The sequence below is a fragment of the Chiroxiphia lanceolata genome, chromosome 2 (genome assembly GCF_009829145.1).
Source record: "Chiroxiphia lanceolata isolate bChiLan1 chromosome 2, bChiLan1.pri, whole genome shotgun sequence".
Taxonomy (NCBI): Eukaryota; Metazoa; Chordata; class Aves; order Passeriformes; family Pipridae; genus Chiroxiphia; species Chiroxiphia lanceolata.
The window spans coordinates 93,427,131-93,447,735 of record NC_045638.1 but is presented as its reverse complement, the minus strand read 5'-3'; the positions used below and the strand labels follow the sequence as shown (position 1 = coordinate 93,447,735).

Genomic DNA, 20,605 nt, shown 5'->3' with positions numbered 1-20,605 from the left:
TGGCAGCTAGCCAGCAGTGAGGGCACCCACCAGCCCATCCTTGGAGGTATTCACCTGCCTTGTATCCTGTTTCCCCTCCCCTCTGCTCTGAATGAACTACACATACTGGCTGTCACTGAAGTAGCAAAATAGAAGGTCCTCTGTTTTAATACTAAACTTTAATTAAAAAAAAACCCCTAAGGCCTTTTGTACAGGCATCTTCCATGTCTGTGAGAATTCTGATCTTTACAAGCAAGTTTTTCTGGAGCCCCTGAAGACAATTGTTTCATAGCATTTCTTACAGCTTCTGTTGCAGCCTCCCAAAAATGCCTTTACTTTACCTTGCAACACCTCTGTACTGCTCTCATACAAAGCACATCCTTTAGCTTCAAACTGTGACAAAAGAACTGTCTTAGAGCACTTCAAAACCAATGCAGCAGGCTGTGATGAGAAGCATTATATAAAGCCAAAGTTGTATCTCAACTCAGTAAGCACTGTCACCTGGGCAAGGACAGCACCTGCCATGCACTATTTTGATACTTCATTATCAGTATGTTTCTTCTGAATTGTGTAGTTTTATATCTCCAAATAATGCAGTGCATAACTCTGGTCTATGCAGAGAATATACATCACTGGAAAACTATAACTGTAAATTCCCAAAACTTTTATTTTTGCCTCTCTTGAATAATGAATGGCATGACTTTCCATGTGGAAAGAAGCTGTATCAACAAGAACGCAGTATCCAAAGAGTGTTTTTCTTTTTTTTTTAATAAAATACTATTATGTTCATATCTATACAAATAATTATTACAACTATTAAACAAAGTATTACATTTAACAATAGAAATCTCAGAACTCTGAACAAGATCATGGTTTGGGATATTTACACCTGAATGTAACACATTTGTAAAAAGATGTCAAAATAAACAGAGCAAGATCTTATTTACAATTGGAAGATGATGTTCCTGTTCATTCATTATAGATTTCTACTGCAGAGTTCCTTTTTTCCATTACAAAATAGTAAGGACTTTCCACTGGGACTGTATCCAAGTCATTTACAGCTGTATAAAACAGAAGCACAGCAGAAAACTCTGGACTGAATATAAATAATTTACACTGTGGAGGGCAACAGCATCTTTGATTAATCTCCTGTGGCAAAATCCGTATTTGCTTCCCTTCTCACAGTGAGCAGGCAGGAACAGGGCCCAACCCACCATGAGCTCCACTGTTTCATACTTGTGATTGCTGGAACAGCAGCACATATTGCAAACTTGGAAACCTGCTTGTAAAGATAATTTTGGTGTGGCAGAAAGAAATGCCTTTTTTTTTTTAAATTTATCTCATAAAAACTGGTATCAGTATGTAATAAATGGCTTCTGTGTAACTAAGCAGAGTTTGTTCGCAGAGAGAATATGAATTTGTATTGTCATGACCAAAAAACTCCACTGCATCTTTCACCAGTTCAAAGAGTAACTTGCTCTCAGTGTAACTAGTGGCAATAAAGTGTTGGTGCTCTGAGGTTTTAGATTTACTTGGTATTGCAGAGGCAGTAGAAGTTGAAAAGACCCTCACACGCAAACCTGTCTCTGCACTGGAACTCTTGTCCATGAGACTGCTACCCATGCTGGATCATGGCAGTGGGAGAAAGGACCAGTGGTGGATGATAACAGGCCAGGTGATGATAAAGAGTGGAGCTCCTTATAGCACTGTATCAGAAAACAACCCAAATTTGACTGATTTGTTATAAATAGACGATGCTATTCTGTCTTGCCAGTTAAAGTGGGATCATTACTAAAGTGATGAGCATGAAACTTATTAGGGGAATGGCAAAAGCTCTTAGCACAGCTGACTACACTCAGTCATCCAGAAACAGCATGAGTTTGTGATGGAGTCCTTGAGCCAGGGCTGCACAAGTACCTCAGAATAACGTAAAAAGACAACAGGAGACCAGAAATAATTAAATGGCCCATTTTCTACCGTTGCCCTGCCACACAATCTGTTTCCTGCAACAGCACTACAGTCACCAACCACAGCAGCACCAGTGCAGTTTTAAAGTGCAGTAGGAAATCTGTGCAAAATGCAGGAGACTCTGGACTAGCACAGTATTTACTTTTTTTCAGAGAGGTGCTCTTCCACCTGGGCAGCAGCGTAGTGACTGGAGCTGGGAGCAGGAGCTGGAAAACCCATTCCAGTAAGGCTCAGCCACCAGCTCAAATCACTTCAGTTCTCATTTCCCTTAGCTGTTCTTAAATGAGGTCTTTTCTCTCAATGAAAAGGTGTATAAATATTAATGCAGTATTAATACTATTTTATTGCCTGCTTTCAACTTAGCCGGTCTCTGTTCTTATTCTCCTAGGCTGCTTAAGGGATTGATCATGGACTACACTGACATACATGCAATCCAGCCCAGTACTATTTGTTGAAGTCATTTAGGCCAAGCTGAAAGCCACAGCCACACAATGCTTGTCAGTTGTGGCAGTCTCACCCCAGAGGTAGTGCCCAACCTTTCCCTTCCACTGCTTATTTTGCTAAATTAAGCAATACTGAGTATTTTTCCTTCCTTCAAAGCCAAAACAAACCCCGTCTTAATATAAGTAAGCTTCAAAAACATATTATGGAAGAGAAAATGGCATTCTCAGGCTAACAAATTGCAACTTTTCCAAGTATAGTCTTTTACAAATATATCTTGAAAACCAAGGGAACAGGTAATTCTTAGGAGAAAAAGGTAAATAATTGTTGTCACAGATGTTTGCTGAAGAAAATGTATTTGCTTATCATATTGTAATAACAAGTAAAACAGAATCACTCAATCTGCAAAACTTACAGAAGTTCCTTTTTCAAACTATTCTCCCAAGCACAGATTGAGGTAAAACGAGCCTTATCAACCGGATAGCTAAACACAACAGGTTCAACGGTAGGAGAAAGGAAAAATAAAGAAGCAATTGTTTCCACTCCATGGTAAAGATGTTGCAATTGCTCCTCTTCCCGAGAGCAGAGCCCTGCGAAAGGAACTGAGCCACTGACCTGTCAGTGGCATAAACTGACCTTCACAACTAAGTGCAAGAAGGCTCGTCGATATGGAATGGCAGGTGGGATTAATTTATGGTGACAAGGAAAAAACCCAAAACAATTTAATAATTAAAATCTAACAGAAATTACTTAACATCTAATTCCCTCTCTTTTGATGTGAAATATCCAGTCCCTCCACTGTTCTTCCTGAAGGCAAAAGAGAATGAACATGTGAGAAGCTGAAATGCACAGGCTGATCTCAAACCAGTGGACCAGGTCAGATTCAGCATTCAAAGCCCATCTTGGACAGGCAATTAGACCAAAAGACTGCACAACAGAGCCAATCTTTCTTTAATAAAGTTATCTAAAAGCCAGTCTGCAGTGCAAATACCAGAATTTGGACGAATGTGTTCATACAAAGCTCTCAGCGAGTGGTCTGACTACCTTGCTCTTCACAGCAGTCTTCCTGATCCCATACCAGGGCCACAGGATCATTTAGCATCACTTATGGCATGTAAAAAGACTCACACAGGTATGTGGTTGAACTTCAACAGAAATTGCCATGTTCAAGGAGGGGAATGAAATATTTCTCCATCCTGGTCTCGGCAGGGTTCAGAAAAAGCCCTGAGAAGGACGACAAAGTGGTGTGGTGACTACACAGGAATCGCCATGCCCTGTCAACACTGTGAGGTCCAATCCTCTGGAGAAGACCAAGGGTCACACAGTAGTTACTTTTGAGCCACACACCACAAAATTGTGCAGTTCCTGCAAAATGGCAATAGTCTTCATATGGTTGGAATGCCTATGCTGCGACTACCTGCACTACAGGTGTCCTGTGAAAAAGGGTGCTATTTTTGGTCGTCTTCGTAAACAGAAAAGGGTGAAAGTTACTGACACAGTTACTGCTTCAGAAATTATGTACAGCATGAAAAAACCGAAACAAAACCACAGTTGATATATTCTATCATGAATACTCAGGATTGCATTTAACCTTGACACACACCACCAGTAAAATTAATAGTGAAATCAACATAAAGGAATAAGAGAATAGAATAGTCCAACTGCCTGATCCCTTCAGGGCTGACCAAAAGTTAAAGCATGTTGTTAAGGGCATTGTCCAAATGCCTCTTAAACACTGATGGCTTAGGGCATCGACCGTCTCTCCAGGAAGCCTGTTCCACTGTCTGACCACCCTTCCTGATGTCCAGTCTGAACCTCCCTTGGTGCCCCTTTGAGTCATTCCCATGTGTCCTGTCAATAGATCCTGGGGAGAAGGGATCAGCACCTCCCTCTGTTCTCATCAGGGAGCTGCACAGAGTGATAAGGTTGATCCTCAGTCTCTGTCTCTCCAAAGCAGACAAGCCCAGAACCCTCAGCTGCTCCTGACAGGACACACCTGCCAGCCCTTCCACCAGCTTTGTGCTCCTTTGGATTCATTCCAGGACCTTCACACCCCTCTGAAATGGTGGAGCTCAGAATTGCACCCAGCACTCCGTGTGAGGCCACCACTCCTCTCCCTATTTATACTTGTGCCTGGTGTTACTTTGTCCCATGTGCAGAATCTGGCACTTGAACTTATTAAATTTCATCCCATTAGTCACAGCCCAAGGCTCCAATCTATCCAGATCCCTCTGCAAAGCATCTGTCAACAGCTCCTCTCAGTTTGGTATCATCAGCAAACCTGCCAATGGTGTGTTCAACTCCTACATCCAGGTCAGTGATAAATACATTGGACAGGACTACCCCTGGAATTGAGCCCTGAGGAACACTGCTGGTGGCTGTTCATCAGCCAGATCTAGCGCCATTCACTACAGCCCTTTGAGCTCTGCCCTTCAGCCCATTCTTCACCCAGCACACCATGAACCTGCTCATCCCACAGCTGGACAGCTTGTCCAGATGGATGCTGTGAGGGATGGTATCAAAAGCCTTGCTAAAATCCAGAAACATTCCATGCCCCACTTTCTGTTCACCCACTAAGCAGGTGACCTTATCATAAAAGGATATCAAATTGGCTGGATAGGACTTTCCCTTTGTGAACCCATGCTGACTGTGCCTGATGATTGCATTATTCTTTAAACTCGTTTCAATAGTACCCGGTATAATCTCCATAATTTTCCCAGGAACTGCAGTTAGACTCACAGTCTGTACTTCCCTAGGTTCTTCCCTCATACCCTTTCTACACATTAGAATAAGGTTGGCTACCTTCCTGTCAGCAGGGACCTCCCCAGACCTTTGGTAGATGATTAAGTGGGGTCCTGCCATATGTCCTGATTGCTTCTTCAGTACTCTGGAATGAATCCTATCCAGCCAAATGGATCTGTGGACATTGAAGTGTTGCAACAGGTATAAGTTGATAAGGTCCTTCCAGTTTTCACAGATACGAAGTAATGTAGTTTTCCCAGCAGAGAAAACTAATGTGATACTGTGTGAATGTTTGGAATGAGAAGGATTAGCATCTTTATATATAAAGAAGCCAGGGCTTAATTTTTCACTAGTTTGTCTTGAAAGCCAAACCCACCACTGCACATGCAATGCCATTTGAAGAGAGCAAGAAGGGAGGGCGGGTTTGCTTCCCTCCTCAGAGTCCAGACAAACATGTAATGCACAGTGTGGCTGCTGCTTTGATCTCCATGTCATTATCATCCAGAAACCATGGAACCACTCACTGTTATGGAACTCATTTCACCAGCTGAAGCAGCCTCTTTGAGAGCTACTGCATTAAGGAAATCAATTTGATCAAGGGTCTCACCACAGAACACCCAGACCTGCAGTTGGCTTAGTCAGCTTGAGCCTGAGGACCGACTCATTCCTAACCTTCCTGCTTTCTGCACAGCCCAGTGGCTGCCACTCCATTGGTAACTACACTTAGACAGAGATAAGCCGTGAACTGAAATAAATATGCAATCTATTATTTTTAAGAAACACAGAGAACTGATGCACCACTTAGATTTAGTGTCCTAAGATAAGCTCCATCTGAATTAAAAAGTGATTCCCAATCAGAATCAGAACCATTTTACTTCACCTTGCAGGAAAACATCAGACCACAGGTTACAAGAGCAGAGACACTGTTAGGACAGACTACAGACAAGGCCTATTATTTTTCATGTCAAAGCCTCCTTACTTTCCTGCATCAGTGGAAAAGGGCTTAGCAAAAACAACATCTGGTAAGTCAATCTATGGAAAAATGTTTCAGGTCTGTCTTTAAGCGTCCTGTTCTTGGAGATGGAGGAATATCTTCCTTTCCACCTTTCAAAGAAAAAATCCCCAAACCATAACAAACCAAAATCCCAGGGAGCCTGCGCCTCCCCATGCCCTCACCAGGGGCCTGTGACAGGTCCCAGGAGCAGCAAGAGAATGTGCTGGTGGGCAACACACAAGCATTTCAAGCTCACCCTGCCCAGAGGAGAGGCCCTGGAGCAGGTTTTGTCACTCTGCAGCTGGTAGGGGGAGGATTGCATACAAGGGAACCTGAAGTTACTATGTTATTTGAAGAATCAAACGCAGAATGGTATTTCCAAGCACATAAAAATAAAAGACAAATATTTCTGCCTTGTTTGAAGAAAAAGCACAGTGCAGAGCCATTAAATAAATAAAATTTACCTAGCTCTTCCCTTTCCTTTAAAAGAAATGGGACTGAAATTTGTGAAAATACTGGAGACTCAGCCAGTGCACACACATTCACTCCATATCTCACACATGAACAAACACATTGTCCTTCCTTGAGGTGCACAAATCCCAATGTCTTCCCGGTATGTTTCACTCTCGACACATCCATGTTCCTCCTTCAGCCACAATCACACAGGTTTAGATAAAAGGTGCATTCAAGTGCAGAGTACTGATAATAACTGGGGCTCGATCCGGTCAGCAATATCAAGTGAACACTGCCCCCAAGGATCCCCACTCATTTTGTGGGATGCCATAAGCTCAGTCCTCCACCCATGTGCTGCCTGGTACAACAAAGGGCTGTTGGGCTGTCACTCACAGAAACCAGAAAGCTGGTGTTTGAGCATGGGCCAAAGAAAAGGAGAGGGGGAAAAAAAGAAAAGGACATTAAGAAGGTGCTAACCAAGGTATAGAACACACCCTGAGGTAAGCCGCGGCAATGAACAATGAAATAGCAACAAACACAGTTGCTGTCTCTGCTGACTGCACCAGAAAGTCGTAAGCTACGTTAAAACGTTGACTGAGTTCAGCCGTAAGTGAAGCCACTGCTAGAACAGATCCAAGCAAATTATTCTTAGAAATGGAAAGTCATGGGTTAAAGAGATCTGAATTTTCTAAAACAGTATTTTAAACTGCTGACCATGCGAACACATAGTAATTTTAACCAGGTAAAGTCAGCTTTAAATCAAGTGCATATGGCAAGCTTTAAACAGACAAAAGCTGCACAACAAATGCCTTTTTCAATTAACACTGGGTTAACACAGACTTGACTTGTGTTGAAACTCCTGAAGATATTTTACAAAAGAGAAACCCAAGCCATTTCAAGGTCCTCTGCAGTTTCAGGTAAACGTATCAGAAACAAACTGACACTTGTAGCACTTGTTTCCTCTCTCCCGTACGGATGCTCTCACTCCTTTCTTTACATCCATGTATTACTGAGGGTGGCCCTTACCTTGGAACAATCGGACATCAAACTTGATTGTTGGAAAATCAACAACCAATATTTGCACAGCTCTTGATGTTGCATCCTTACTGTTTACTAGTAAGTAAGCATTGCTTTAGGCACTGGTGCTTTAGAGTTAGTAAGGTGGGTGGAAATACAACATGTATATAAATACAGAAAGTACCCATATACATACATTTAGGCAAATAAACAGTGATGCTATGAATGGTCTCCACTCTCTTCTTCTTAAATATATAAACAACGCATCAGACTAGAAGTCAGTCTATTGGTTTTCATACAGCTGAGCTGCAGTCATGACCTAAAATATGGCTTATGTTGTGTGCAGGTCGGTTTGAGGACTGCTTGGAAGAATCTGAAGCAGATGTGTTTGCAATGGAAAGCAAAGGCGACATTGCTGAACCATCTGGAGGAAGAGCTGTGGCTATTTCTGGAAACAAAGACGTTAAGTTAAAATTGGATAAGTGCGACGTGTTGGTCATGTGCATTGGCGGCATATCTGGAAGCAAAGGAAAACTTGGCTGAGCAAAACCAACAGGCCTGGGAGGAGACAAAATGGATCCAAATCGATTGTTTAAACTTCCACTACTAGGCTTCTCTGTGCTTGGGTTAGGAAACATTTGATTGGGAAAGTAAGGGATAGAAATGTCATTGGAGAGGGTAGGGTGGGCAGGAGAGTAAGGTGGATAGAAGGATGGCAGCGTATTCTGAGGATCAACTGGGATTAGAGCTGGTGTTCGAGTGGCACTAGGCTGAGTGACTGGTGGGATGAAAGAGGCGTTGGCATTTATCGGTGGATTCATGCCACCCTCTGGAATAAAAGGGAATCCAAAATTCTGAGAGAGAGTATGTTGGTCAGGGGCTGCGTTATCATTAGACACTTGAGGGCCATCAGACATAAATCGGACAATGCTTCCTCTTTTTTCTATTGCGGACTGCTGGCGCCCAAGGATCATACTGCCACTGGTGGACAGGGGAAGATGGGGAAGACTAGGGTCAAACACATTTCCATGTCTCTGATTTCCAGATCGATTCCTTTCAGGTTGACGTATTTTAGAACCTCCATTGTCTTGTAGAGGATGTCTTGACCGCTGAGTAACTGAAGAATTTGGCTGACGAACAGAAGGCTGCCCTTGCTCACCATTTCCGTGAGAAACTGCAGGGTGAGGGTGAGTTGGCCTCACGACTCCATGCATGTTGCTAGAAACAGGCGTATTCATGTGGCTCTTAGTTCCATGACTGTCCGTCATCCTCATGGGATTGGACTTCTGCACAGAGATGTTTGGGCTTGTATTGCGACCCTGAATATCTCCCGAGGAAGAAGAACTCGAAAAAGGAATAGTCAAAGAACTGTTCCTTGTGTTAATTGCCCCAATAGACATGTCACAGCTTTCCCTACTCTGGCCATCACCGTCTCTTCGGATGTGGACGCTCTCTCGCGCTGGGGGACAGTTGTACTCTATTGTGGAGGAGGCGCCACACTGTGTGTTCCTTTGATGTTCTGGGATTGATCTTTGGCTTCCACTAACTTGATCTCCAAGGTGAGGGGCGAGCAAACTCTGCATGAAACTTTGGTGGCACGTGTTTTCGTTTTCCCTTGATGGCAGTGTATTCCCCGTTGGAATACCCTGTACTGACTGGTAGGGCAGTCTCTTCTGTCTCTCTATGGAAGGCCCAGTATTTTGACCGATTCGGAACGCTTGCGACTGCATGCCCCTGAGGGATGACACAGAATTGCCAATTTCACTGTTTCTTGAAGCCTGAACATCGAAATTGCCCGTTGGTTGTTGATTGGGTCCAGTGGGCTTAAATGTTTGGCAATCAGAAAGACGCTGCACATCTGAGCCAACTGTGTGGTCAACAGATAAGCGGCCCTGCATACTATGAATTGCCAACCCCTTATTTCTAGAAACGTCAAGGTAACTTCTCATTTCCAGCTGGTCAGAAACCCTAGGGCCTTGAAGAGATATTCCTATTCTCTGCTCTGAATTAGAGGGCGTTTTCCCAATGAGGGCCTCAGCAGAGTAGCTGGAAACTCTGTTTCTTTCCTGCCTGTGAGGGGTGCATGCCATATCTGATGGTCTGGTTACGATGCTTGCCTGGGACACCATTTGCTGCTCTAAGCCCCTTGAGGTCATAAGTCTTTGCATCTGATTGTGCCCTGAAACATGTTCAGAAGCGGAACCTTGCTGCCTGCTGCTAACATCTTGTTGCTGCTGATGCATAATATCCTGATTTATATGGTTCTGAGGGTGGTTATGGTGGTTTCTGCTTGTTGCAGGATTTTCACAGTTCTTTTCAGGCTGGGAAGCTCCGAAGTGCTGCTGCATCTGCTGCTGCATTTGTTGGTGGTGAGGATGAGGCTGACCACCCTTTTGCCGTGTTTGATCACTTCCATGGTGTTTCTGCTGTAGGGAAAGCTGTGTGGCTTGTGTTCCCTGGATGAGATTCCTTTTCTTTTGCATCTGCACCTCCTGCTGTATCGTTCGCTGTTGGTGGACACTGTGGGGTTGAGAGTGGACTGAGTTTTCCCCGTGAGTGACGTGGTGCTGCAGCTGATACAAGTGGTGCCTCTCTCTTAACTGACCAGCCTGCTGTTGCTTTAAGTATGGGTGATTACTGTGAAGGTGAGAGATGCCTTGAGAAGGAACGTGTTGAATTGGCTGCAAGTGCTGCCCTGACTGGCCTGGCTGCTCTGAAATTGATGGCTGAGAACCACACTGAACCTCAGTTTGCCTCAAAGCTGATGTAACAAAATTGCTATTGGATGGAAATAACCTATTGAGGCCATCAGCGTGTCCTTGATTGCTTACTGACACCACCGAATTGGAAGAATTAGGAGGAATCTGACTGACCAGCATCTGTGTTTGATCAGCAATACTCTCTGGTGTCCGGTTCATCAGTGCCATCCCCTCAAGCCTTATGGGTGCTGTCTGGCACTGCTTTTGCCTCTTTGCTGTAGAAAGCAGAAGGTCATCTTGAACGGCCCTCTTGGCCGAGTCTTTGCGACCTTCATGACTTTGATGCTTTAAGTGTGACTCCTGCAGCTGGGGAGCCTGCATGGTGCTTGCCCTAATGGCATTCAGTTGTTCCTGAGCATATTCACTCATCATAGTGGGTCCTGGAGACTGATTGATATATGTGCTAGATGGAAGGGAGAGGCTCACAGTTGCAGGGACACTTGCAGGCTCTGAAGGCTGGGATAAACTTGAGCAACTCACCAGGGGATGGACAATGCGACTCTGGTGTATCAGATTATTGACGCTTAGACTGGTTATGCTTGGTGTCTGGGAGGTGGAAATCTGCAAAGAAGGGTTCGATGTTTCCACACCTCCTATGGAGCAGCTTGGCTTTTCAACCTGCCTATCAACATTTGCTGGTGCTGTATCGTGAGCACCAAATTTGTTTGGTGCTGCTTCCAATGGCCCTGCATTGCTTTCTTTCACTGACTGAGGTTTAAAAGGCTGTTGCTCTCTCTCCAGCGGTGCAACCTCAGCTGACTTAGAGACAGCATCCCTCGTGTTAACCTGTATTCCTCCTCCACCTTTCTCAAGGTTTTCCTGGTCAAAAATAGCTCTGGCTGCAAGAGCTACAATGTCAGTCTGTTCTGAAAATGTACAGCTGTTACAGGTACTGGTTGAGGTGCTGCTTGTGACATCTTCTCTGGTGGTGTCTGGCAACATAGATGCAACTGAGAAGCCTCGACTGCTGCCAGAGCTGGTTGACATCGGGGAGTCTGCCTGCCTGCTAGCAATAAGGGAAGCACTGACTACTTCTGAATCAGAGATGCATGAGTGATGCTGGGAGAGAGTGTCACCTTCAGAGTTCATTAGCAAGAGTTCCTGCTTCTCGGGCAAATCAACATTTGATTCTGCTGATTTGGAGTTTTCCATAGGAAAATTAGAATGCTCACCATGAACAGTAAACGAAGAGGTTTTTTCCACAGCTGTTCTTTCTTTTGTGAGATCAGACAGCATTTTGGTTAGACCCTGTCCTTCTAACAAGTCTGCATCTTGCATTACCACTGAGGAATCTGGCTCAATGTTGCAGGACTCCGAAATCATTCCTGCCTTGGAACTTGCTGTGCTGCTCTGTGCTGCTGATGTCCCAGCAACCTGAGAATGTGTCACCTGTGCTTCGCTACAAGAGGATGTTAAGGTGCTGGGGGGTTCACAAGGTTTGGGAGACTCTGACAAGGCAGAGACAGTTGGTGGGTGGTTCTGAGGTCCAAGTGCCTGCTGGCGAGGAGCAGCATCTTTGGGAGCCGATGGGACAAGTGGCAGCTGCTCTGGCACCACGGACTCCAGTGGTAAAGAAGCAGGTGCCTCTGCTGAGCTCAGCTCGGGAACAGAGGGCATTTTCACTGCCTGTTCAGAACTCGCAGTCTCTTTGGAATGAGAGTCAGAAATGCTGACACCACTCGATGCTGCCACACCACTTGCTTGTGACGTAGTTACAGCTTGAGATACTGCTGGAGTGTTTTCAAGCAGCCCTTCACCATTTGAATACTTTGACACTGTTTCCACAGGAGCACAGTCCACCTTCCCTGCATCTTTGCAAGGAACTGCTGGGCAAGACACTTTATTATTGACTGCTTGGTGTTTCTTCGTACTCGGCTTTTTGTTTGTCCTTTTTGATTTTGCACCGGATGGCAAGCCAGCAGATGGTTTTTTGGGGGAAGCATTTATTGAATTAGATGCACTGGTTAGTACTGAGACCTCTGCAGGCACTGAAGATGCCAAAGAAGTTGGTAATGACACACAATTAACTGTGGCAATCTGGTTATTGATGGTTGCGGGATTGGTGGGGTGGCTGAGAGACAAGTGTAAGCAGCTCTGCCCAGCCATCTGCGATATGCTTTGATTGAGGTTGGCTAAAGCACCAAATGTATTGAGGGCAACATTGGTATTTGGGTCTTCGCTGGTGGTGGGTTGAATAATTTGCATAGGGGCTTGATTTGAAGCTCCAGATGAGGACATCACAGGCTGCAGTGCAAAAAGCTGCCCATTTAATGAGATAGTCTGAGGATGCTGTTGACTGGACATTGTAACTGAAAATGTTTGCGTAGAGCTAGAAGACGGCAAAGAAGATGGTCTTGGTAATATATGGACAAGGTGTTTCCCTCCAAAAGTCTGTGGAAGAGAAGCATTTTGCATGGAGCTGCTAGAGTTTGCAACTGCAGTCGGCCCGTTTACAGGAACTCTTACAGAAGCAGAAGGCTGAGCGGAGAGGAGGGGAAGAGGATTCTGATTAGCAGCCTGTATAATTACAATTTGCTGACTAACATTTTGGCTGGGAACTTCCGCTCTCACAATCGGAGGGCACGGAGTGGGGTTTGGAGGCTGGAGAATGATGACATTCTGGTTAGCTGGTGCTCCTGTAACAGCTGACGCGACTGGCTGAGCCATCTGAATCACCTGCATAGCTGAATTTAATGGAAGGATATTTCCTGCAGCCTGAGTTTTAACCTGTGGCTGGCTGATTAAAGGCTGCATAGGTAAGGGTGGGCATGAGGGCAAGGTAACTACAATCTGTTCAGCTGCCTGGCCATCCCCAGGCAGAGAAGCATTCAAACTGATACTGGTAGTCAAAGGCCTGCTCTGAGCAGAAGACACAGTACCAGCACCATTAACTGGCTCGTTTAGTAGTGCAGTCATTATACCAGATGGCGTTTGGCTTAGCGGCTGGACAGTATTTCCCGCCAGCTGCAAAGTGGTCCACGTGGTCTGCGTGTTTCCAGTTGAAGGCATCCGTGTAAGGCTACTCATGTTTTTCAAGTCTGAAGTGCCAACACCTGAAGAGCCTGAAAAAGACCAGCAGTTCTCTAAGGGACTGGCAGCCAGAGTGCTTATTGCCGTCACAGCCTTAACTCCTTCTGCTGCAGAAGTCGCAGGCACTCCAGCACTGCCCACTACGTCTGTGCTTTTGAGGACATTTACAGAGGAAGAGCTATCTGCAGTAGACAGTCTCACAGGCGGCACACAAGCTGTGTCTGTGGCTGAAATGACACAGCTTTCCTGGAGGTCACTCCTGGAATTGTTTGTATTTGAGCAAGTTGCATTCACCTGTTGAACTTGGGAGGCTTCCACAGAGGCACTGGAAGGAAGGCTGGTTCCCTGCAGGAGTGTTTTCTTTGTTGGTTTAGTGACCTCCTCATTATTTTTACTTTTGGGGAGATTTTGATCATTCTGTGGTGCATTACTTGAAGAACACTGTAATTCCTGTTCTGTCCCAGACTGAGATGCACTCTGTGAGCTCGCAGCAGCAGTGGTGAGCACACCTTGCTCGTTCTCCGGAGTGGAAAGCTCAAGAATGTGCCCTGCTGGAGCTGTCTGAGCAGATGCCAGCGGAGAAACCGTAGGCTGAGACCATGGCTTATTTTCTGTGGGATAAATACCAGCAATCGTCACAGGAGTCACTATGTTGCAAGTTCTCTGAACTGGCACAACATTGGCTGTTTGCTTTTGTAAATTATGACCAACATTAAACGTTATTCCCTGGACAGGTGCTCCTTGGTTATTTCCATTGGGTTGACTCCCATTAGAATAGACAATGATGTTCTTTTGAACCTGATCACTGGGAATAACAACTGAGACCTTTGCATTTTTGAGATTTCCTTTCCAGTGGATTGTAGGGTCATCATACAGGCAAATATCATTTGCTTTCAGTAGTTCGATGTATCTCCCGTTTTCTTTTTGCAGTTCATCCAACTGTTTCCGGAGTTTTTTTATCTCTTCAGCTACAAAACAGTGAGAGCACTCCATTACATCAGCAGCAGAACAAATAATGAAATAATGTTACCACATGACTTAGAGAGTAAATACTGTGTAGTAATGAAATAAATTGAATAAGTTGTTAATAATGTATGCTCTCTTCAGATGGTTAACATAATTCAAGTGAAGACTCTTATCCTGATAAGCCTCTCTACTAAGTGAGAAAGTGAATGAACTTCACAGATTATTCCATTACCAATAGCAGGGTATGTCACATTACTTAGTTAGAAAAAACTTCAGGACTAACTCAGATGAAACTGAACACTAAACAAAATTATTTAATTGCTGAAGGAAAGACAAGCACATTAATATTTTTCTTTTCCCTACTCTTTTGCAAAGACGAACACTGTTTTTATTTAATTGGTAATCTCATGGCTTTCCAGGAGAATTAAGTTCCATTACATCTAAAAATTATAAGCAAAACTTAATACAAAGCACTTGTGTAAATCCATAAAAACTGGCAACACACTTGGGAGACAGCTCACCTAACTAGGAAAGCCACCTAGGTTTTTCAAATCTAATTATATTAAAAAGATAAAAATAAACTATTTAGAATTCCATTCTGTGGGTAGAAAATAAAAATCACAAACCACAACATTAGCTCTGAGATTATTTCTGTCATACCTTTATCACTGTACATTTACATATCTGTTCAAGAAGATTTTATATGATGCACTGTATTTCTAGGAGATGGGTCACTACAACTTCTACAGCTTTTGAAAGAAAACAAAAAAGCTCTATGAACAGAGGAAAGTCCATGTTTTGGATGAAAAAAATCTAACAAAGTTTGTCAGAAATCATTCTGGTCACTACAGTAGCATAAACTGGGACAGGAGTTACTAGATGATGTCACATCACCTATAAACTCTGTAATTACTTCACAATGTGATTGTTTCATATCTCACAGCTACGTGCAAGAACAATCACTTGGGCATTCTGTTGGCTTTTTGTTTCAAGATATTCCAAGCAGCTGTTATTTTTCCTGTATGTGCAAAATGTCTTGGGATTCCCATTTGTTGACCCAGTCAGTACAGAGACACAGTGGAAGTGAGTGACAGAAGTTCTAGAGACTCCAGCAGCATCTGTACTTACCCTGTTCATTGTTCCCTCCATTTAATAGCAGCTCATCATTCTGTCTTTTCATTTCTGTTATGTACTTAAAGGCCTGGTCCAGGATCATGTTCTTGCTCTTTAAAAGAAAACATATGTATAAAATTAGGAGAAAGGTCTAGAATTGGTAGATCCAATAATGATGAGACAGCATTTGCTCCAAGAGGTCTCTACTTTAAAAATGTGCTACCTTGAATGACTCTTTATGGCTGGGTAGGGTTTGTTTTGTTTTGGGGCTTTTTTGTTTGTTTTTGTTTTGGTTTGGGGGTTTTTTTTGTCTTGTTTTGTTGTTTGTTTTTTTTTTTTTTTTAAGATGAACTACAGGTTTCATGAGTGACACTGACCCTGAACTGCTGTGAGATTTTACAGAATAACATTTTCAGTGCTGGAGCTGACATTTTTTGATGCCCAAAGGTAGATACTATGGCCACAGAACCCAAAGGTAGATACTATGGCCACAGAACCTGAACAGCCATCAATCACTGCTTGCAGATCAGCCTAAAATTTGTGTTCACTAATAAATGCATATATCACATGAAATTTCCAGGATACTGTCTTGTAAATATTTTATTAGGAAAGAAACAAACATGGAACAACTACCCAGGGAGATATATGCATAATTTTGAAAGTAATATACTGGAAAATACGGGAAGAGAAAATAACCCCTCCACCATCATCTTTTTATGAAACTATGCTTATTCTGCCTGCAAGGCCTTTGTTCACTCCTTAATTTCTTCTACTGTTCAGTAGGAACAGTCTCTGCTGGAGATAGCTTTGTCTTTGAAAAAGATGCTTCTGTGCATCAACCTCAAACCATTTTTCTTGCTTCATCTTTCACAAGGACAGTGTCTTAAATTACTACTGTTATTTCAGTTTCTGAATTGCTTTCATCCCATTATATCAAAGATGACAAAAATAAGCATGCATGGAATTCTATTGACATCTTATGACATTAAAGTGATCACCTGCAAAGGGCTGAGCAGGGATTGGAGAATGACCTGAAAAGAGATCTTGCTTAATCCATAGCTTTCACCACTCAGTCATCACACAGACTACATTCAACAGCATCAGTAGAAACTGGCTTTACAAACAGGAGTTGCACAATGTAACCAGCAACCCACTGACTTGATCTAACCCACTTCTGCCCAGCCTGTCACCCCTTCTACAGAGGAAATACTGCATTTATGAGTTGAGGAGAAAGTCAGTCACACATCCATCTCATACTGTTTCGTTCCTTCAGCAGCCATACACAACACTGCCAGATAAAACATTGAAAATCTGTGTAATTACATTAACATGACCGTGCACTTGCAAAAAGGAATTCTATTATAAATAGTTTTTTTAATATAGCTAGTGAGTTTTTTGAGAATATTAATTCAGACAGTTTTACCTTCTTCATAAGACAAATGGCACAATATGTATTTATAATTCTACAGACAAAGAAACACTTGAGCATTTTACAGGAAAGCCTGTATGCACCTCTGGATGGGCACTCACCTGCTTAAGTGCTGGAGAGCAGGGAATGAGTTCTCCAATTCTGTTTATCCCAGCATTAATCTTCTTCTTTCGATGTCTCTCCACTAACCAAACATAATATGTACTGTGTCATCTGGTTGGGCAAGTCAGCACAACAGCAGCACAACAGCAGCACAACTAATACAATGTTAAGGGCTCATAAATACATTTTTTCATTGCACATTGGAACCTGTAGTAACTTGAGAGGAAAAAAATTCCACTAAAGTAAGCCTCAGTTAATTAATGCTCAGTGGAATTGAGAACCATAACATAAGCAGTAATATCTTTAAAAGGTGGGAACATTCTGGACCCCCTCATGGAAAAGAAGAGTTACTGCAACTCAAAATTCAGGTTTTGGTACTGCTTTCTAACTGAGTTTCCTGCCACTTTTTTCACAAGTCAGATTGATTAAATTTAGGCATGCAGAAAGCATATGAACCAAGATTATGGAAAGAATTAGTTTCAGATTTGGGAAGAAAACCCATGTCTCTTAAATACTAAAGTCAAGTTTAGCATAAAAGGAGAAATAACATGGATTTTATTAGTCTTCAGGTTTAATTTTAAATTTGTATTGATGGAGAAGCCAACATTAATCATAGCTGAAGCTCCAGGTATATGGACTACCAGTTACTCTACCTAGTTTGGAGAAGGCCAGAAAATGCTTAATCTATAGTCATTTACCTCTTCACAAGGCCTGAACAGTGCCATAAAGTGTCTACACTATAAGTCTAGGAGTGTAGATACCTTTGGGTATGTTTTTTTCAGGTAGTATTAATCTTTGTTTTCCATCCACCATAGTCAGCCTCTTCCAAATATAGTTCACTGTCAAGTAGATTTTTTTTTTGGACTGAAATGTTTTCATGTTCTACATGAACTAAAACTATTAGATGTCTCGTCTCAAAAAAGCCAGAAAAAAGGTTCTGTTATGGCTTTGTCAAGATTCAAACCAATGTTCATTGTGCTGAACAAACCTTGTGGTTCGTGCAGTTGGGCTACTCTTGGTGGAGCACAGAAACCTGTCACTGTCACACAGTGACCTGCAGGTGACTGTATTTCATTTTGATCCTTTACAAAGGACATATTAACTTAATTTAAACAGTTTTATTCCAGTAGTCTGTCACTTCAGTTTAAATTTCTCAAACAATTAAATTATTTTTTTTGTATTTCAGGACAGACTGATGGCGTTGACAGAGACAGGCCTAAATACACTAAACACGGCAAGACAAAGCCTCTTATGCAAGAAATCTACTGTATAAATTACAGCAGCTGTATAAACATTTGAACATATGATACCTGGGACCTAGTTATTATATGTCTTACTAATACATACAGACATCACAGTGATTGTGAAGTGCTACTCTTCTGTTTGATATTTGCCATATTCTTGTATGGCAGCTTGTCCAGATATTAATGACTAAGCAAGCTATACGGCTGGAGGGAGCTGGTCCCCACATCTTGCAGAGTTCAGCCCAGTAAATAAAGATTTTGGAAAGCTATAGGCAAGTAAATCAGGAACTGAGAATTAGAATGAGGCCAGCAAACTCAGAAGTAAACTTGATAAGACTATTTCCTGATACTTCTTAATTCTTAAGAAATTGGCCACACCCTGAGCACAGCCTGACAAGCACTATATTCCACAGTCTTCACATGGAAACTACTCAGTGTTTTTTCCAGTTGAGTTTGTGAAGAACACACAATAATGCTGTTTAGTGAAAGAACTGGGATCAGTTTCTTAGGATAAACCAGGCCCAAATCTGTCAGAGTCCTCCCCAGTCCATCTTTCTGTTCATACTCGTAAAAGATGCCGTTGTAGCTAAACACTGACTAGTTGCTGCCTGAGGGATGTGACTCCTGCAACAGAGACAGCCCCCATTTGCACAAATTTTCTGGGATGTCAGCATCCAGGTGGGTGCCTTAGCAACAGGCTACAGGAATACTTCTAATCCAGGGAACCTGCAAAACTCTCAGGTCAGATACATCTCTGTTTTGAGAGAGGTGGATATTAGCTGGCTGTCAATGCCAATGCATTTATTTTCCTTTAGAATTGAACACAACTAAAATTGTTTACTTCTTAATTTACTAGCATTGGAATGCCAGAGGCATGGTCCTACCTTTAACATTTTACTATGGAAAACAGCCAACTAGAAACAACCAAGAAGCCCTTCTGCACAGATATTCTACCCAAGGACCCTGAAAGGTGTTTGACAGGGTGTTTTTTTTAAGTGTAGCTCCTCCTGTGGAGGACCCTTCTCCATGGAAAATACGTTTTACTAGTTCAAAACATCTGCGCTTATTCCCAGACCAAATAACAAAGTATAATGTTTCTACCTGCATTATGTGTCTCCCGGTTTTTCTTTCTGTGAAATATAAAGGGAAAACAGTGATGTGAAACAGAAGGGAAAAAATCTGCATACAAACAAATATTTACTATTTCCATTACAGCCAAAAATAGTAAATATTATAGTCTGCTCTGTGAACAAGAAAATAGCAGAAGTCAAAATGATGTTCTTAGACACTGACATTAAATAATTTCTAACAAAAATTCGTTCACGTTCAGACTTAAATCAATTTCAGTATAACAAGGCACAGTGTAATATTCCATTTGATTGTTAGTACATATTTATAGGCAAAGCTGGGTTTTTATGTTTCTGTTCAGCAACAATTGCTATACTAGGCAGTGTTCAATAAAGCCAAATATTAAAAAAATTAGTTCTGCTTCTGAGGAACAAGGTAGTTAAGTATTTGTTTGAAATGTTGCTTCTATGTTCACTGGATCAATGCTTTTACATTACAGAAAACAGAAAGAAAATGTTACCATGCAAATTCATGTTTCTAGCCCTATTACCTTCAAACATCACATCTTCTGGTATCAAAAATGCTTCCTTTGTCAGAGAAACCAGAAATACTGTTCCTTGGCAGCTGTTCTTCTTTACTGTCTCAAAATTCTGTCTAGGTATAATTTGGGCATGTGAGGGTTGCCTTTGGTTTCAGATGTCCACCTGAAGGTCACAATCACTGTGTAATGCTTCAAATTGCTTTGCTGGAAGTCAATAAATCCCAAATGTGTATCCTACTTATATAAATCCGAAGTGCTGTATACATGCGAATAAGATAAATACTTTCAGGAAGTGTAGTTAAGCAAAGTACCTATTTTCTAGAAAAAGAAACATTCCAGAAAAAGAAAATCTTCTAGAAGATTTCTGTCCAGCAGCACACTCTCAGTCTAGATGTGTGCCAAAAGCAGAGATGCATCTTCTGCTCTCCTTTTTGACTGTCACAGCACAGTCCAGATATAACAAGGAATCTGAAGTGAGAATGCAAGATACATGTGGATGATGTGTGATTACTATGAGGCACGTATCCTTTTTATTTCAAGTAACTCACTAAAAGTAGAGGGCATCCAAAGTAATTTAGACAATGATTACAGGACAGTAGTGTTACTGCAGATGGTCAGACCTGGAGACATCCACTAAGATGATCATATATACTAAATATGCGCAAGAATATAAGGATTGAAGAGACCCAGCTGCCCTTTGATTCACATTACCAATACAGAATACAAAATGCTCTATTAGTGGGGTAAGAAAGAGTCACA

At 42.4% G+C, this 20,605-nt stretch overlaps 1 protein-coding gene across 8 annotated transcripts in view; it reads right to left on the bottom strand.

The window, feature by feature from the left end:
* Positions 1 to 729: 729 nt before the first annotated feature.
* USF3 (upstream transcription factor family member 3) overlaps positions 730 to 20,605 on the bottom strand; it is a 34,183-nt gene continuing 14,307 nt past the window's right edge. For 7 of the 8 annotated variants that reach the window (XR_004355050.1, XR_004355049.1, XR_004355054.1 and 4 more), the window contains 5 exons: positions 19,339 to 19,367; positions 16,993 to 17,075; positions 15,478 to 15,574; positions 7,791 to 14,351; positions 730 to 3,612 (listed from right to left, as the gene is read on the bottom strand). Coding sequence is in view for 1 of the 8 variants with exons in the window: in XM_032677968.1 (XP_032533859.1) it covers positions 3,536 to 3,612; positions 15,478 to 15,574; positions 16,993 to 17,075; positions 19,339 to 19,367 (286 nt within the window). In the remaining 7 variants the exon portion in view is untranslated. The remainder of the gene's footprint in view (positions 3,613 to 7,790; positions 14,352 to 15,477; positions 15,575 to 16,992; positions 17,076 to 19,338; positions 19,368 to 20,605) is intronic. The other variant, XM_032677968.1, reaches the window with a different exon arrangement.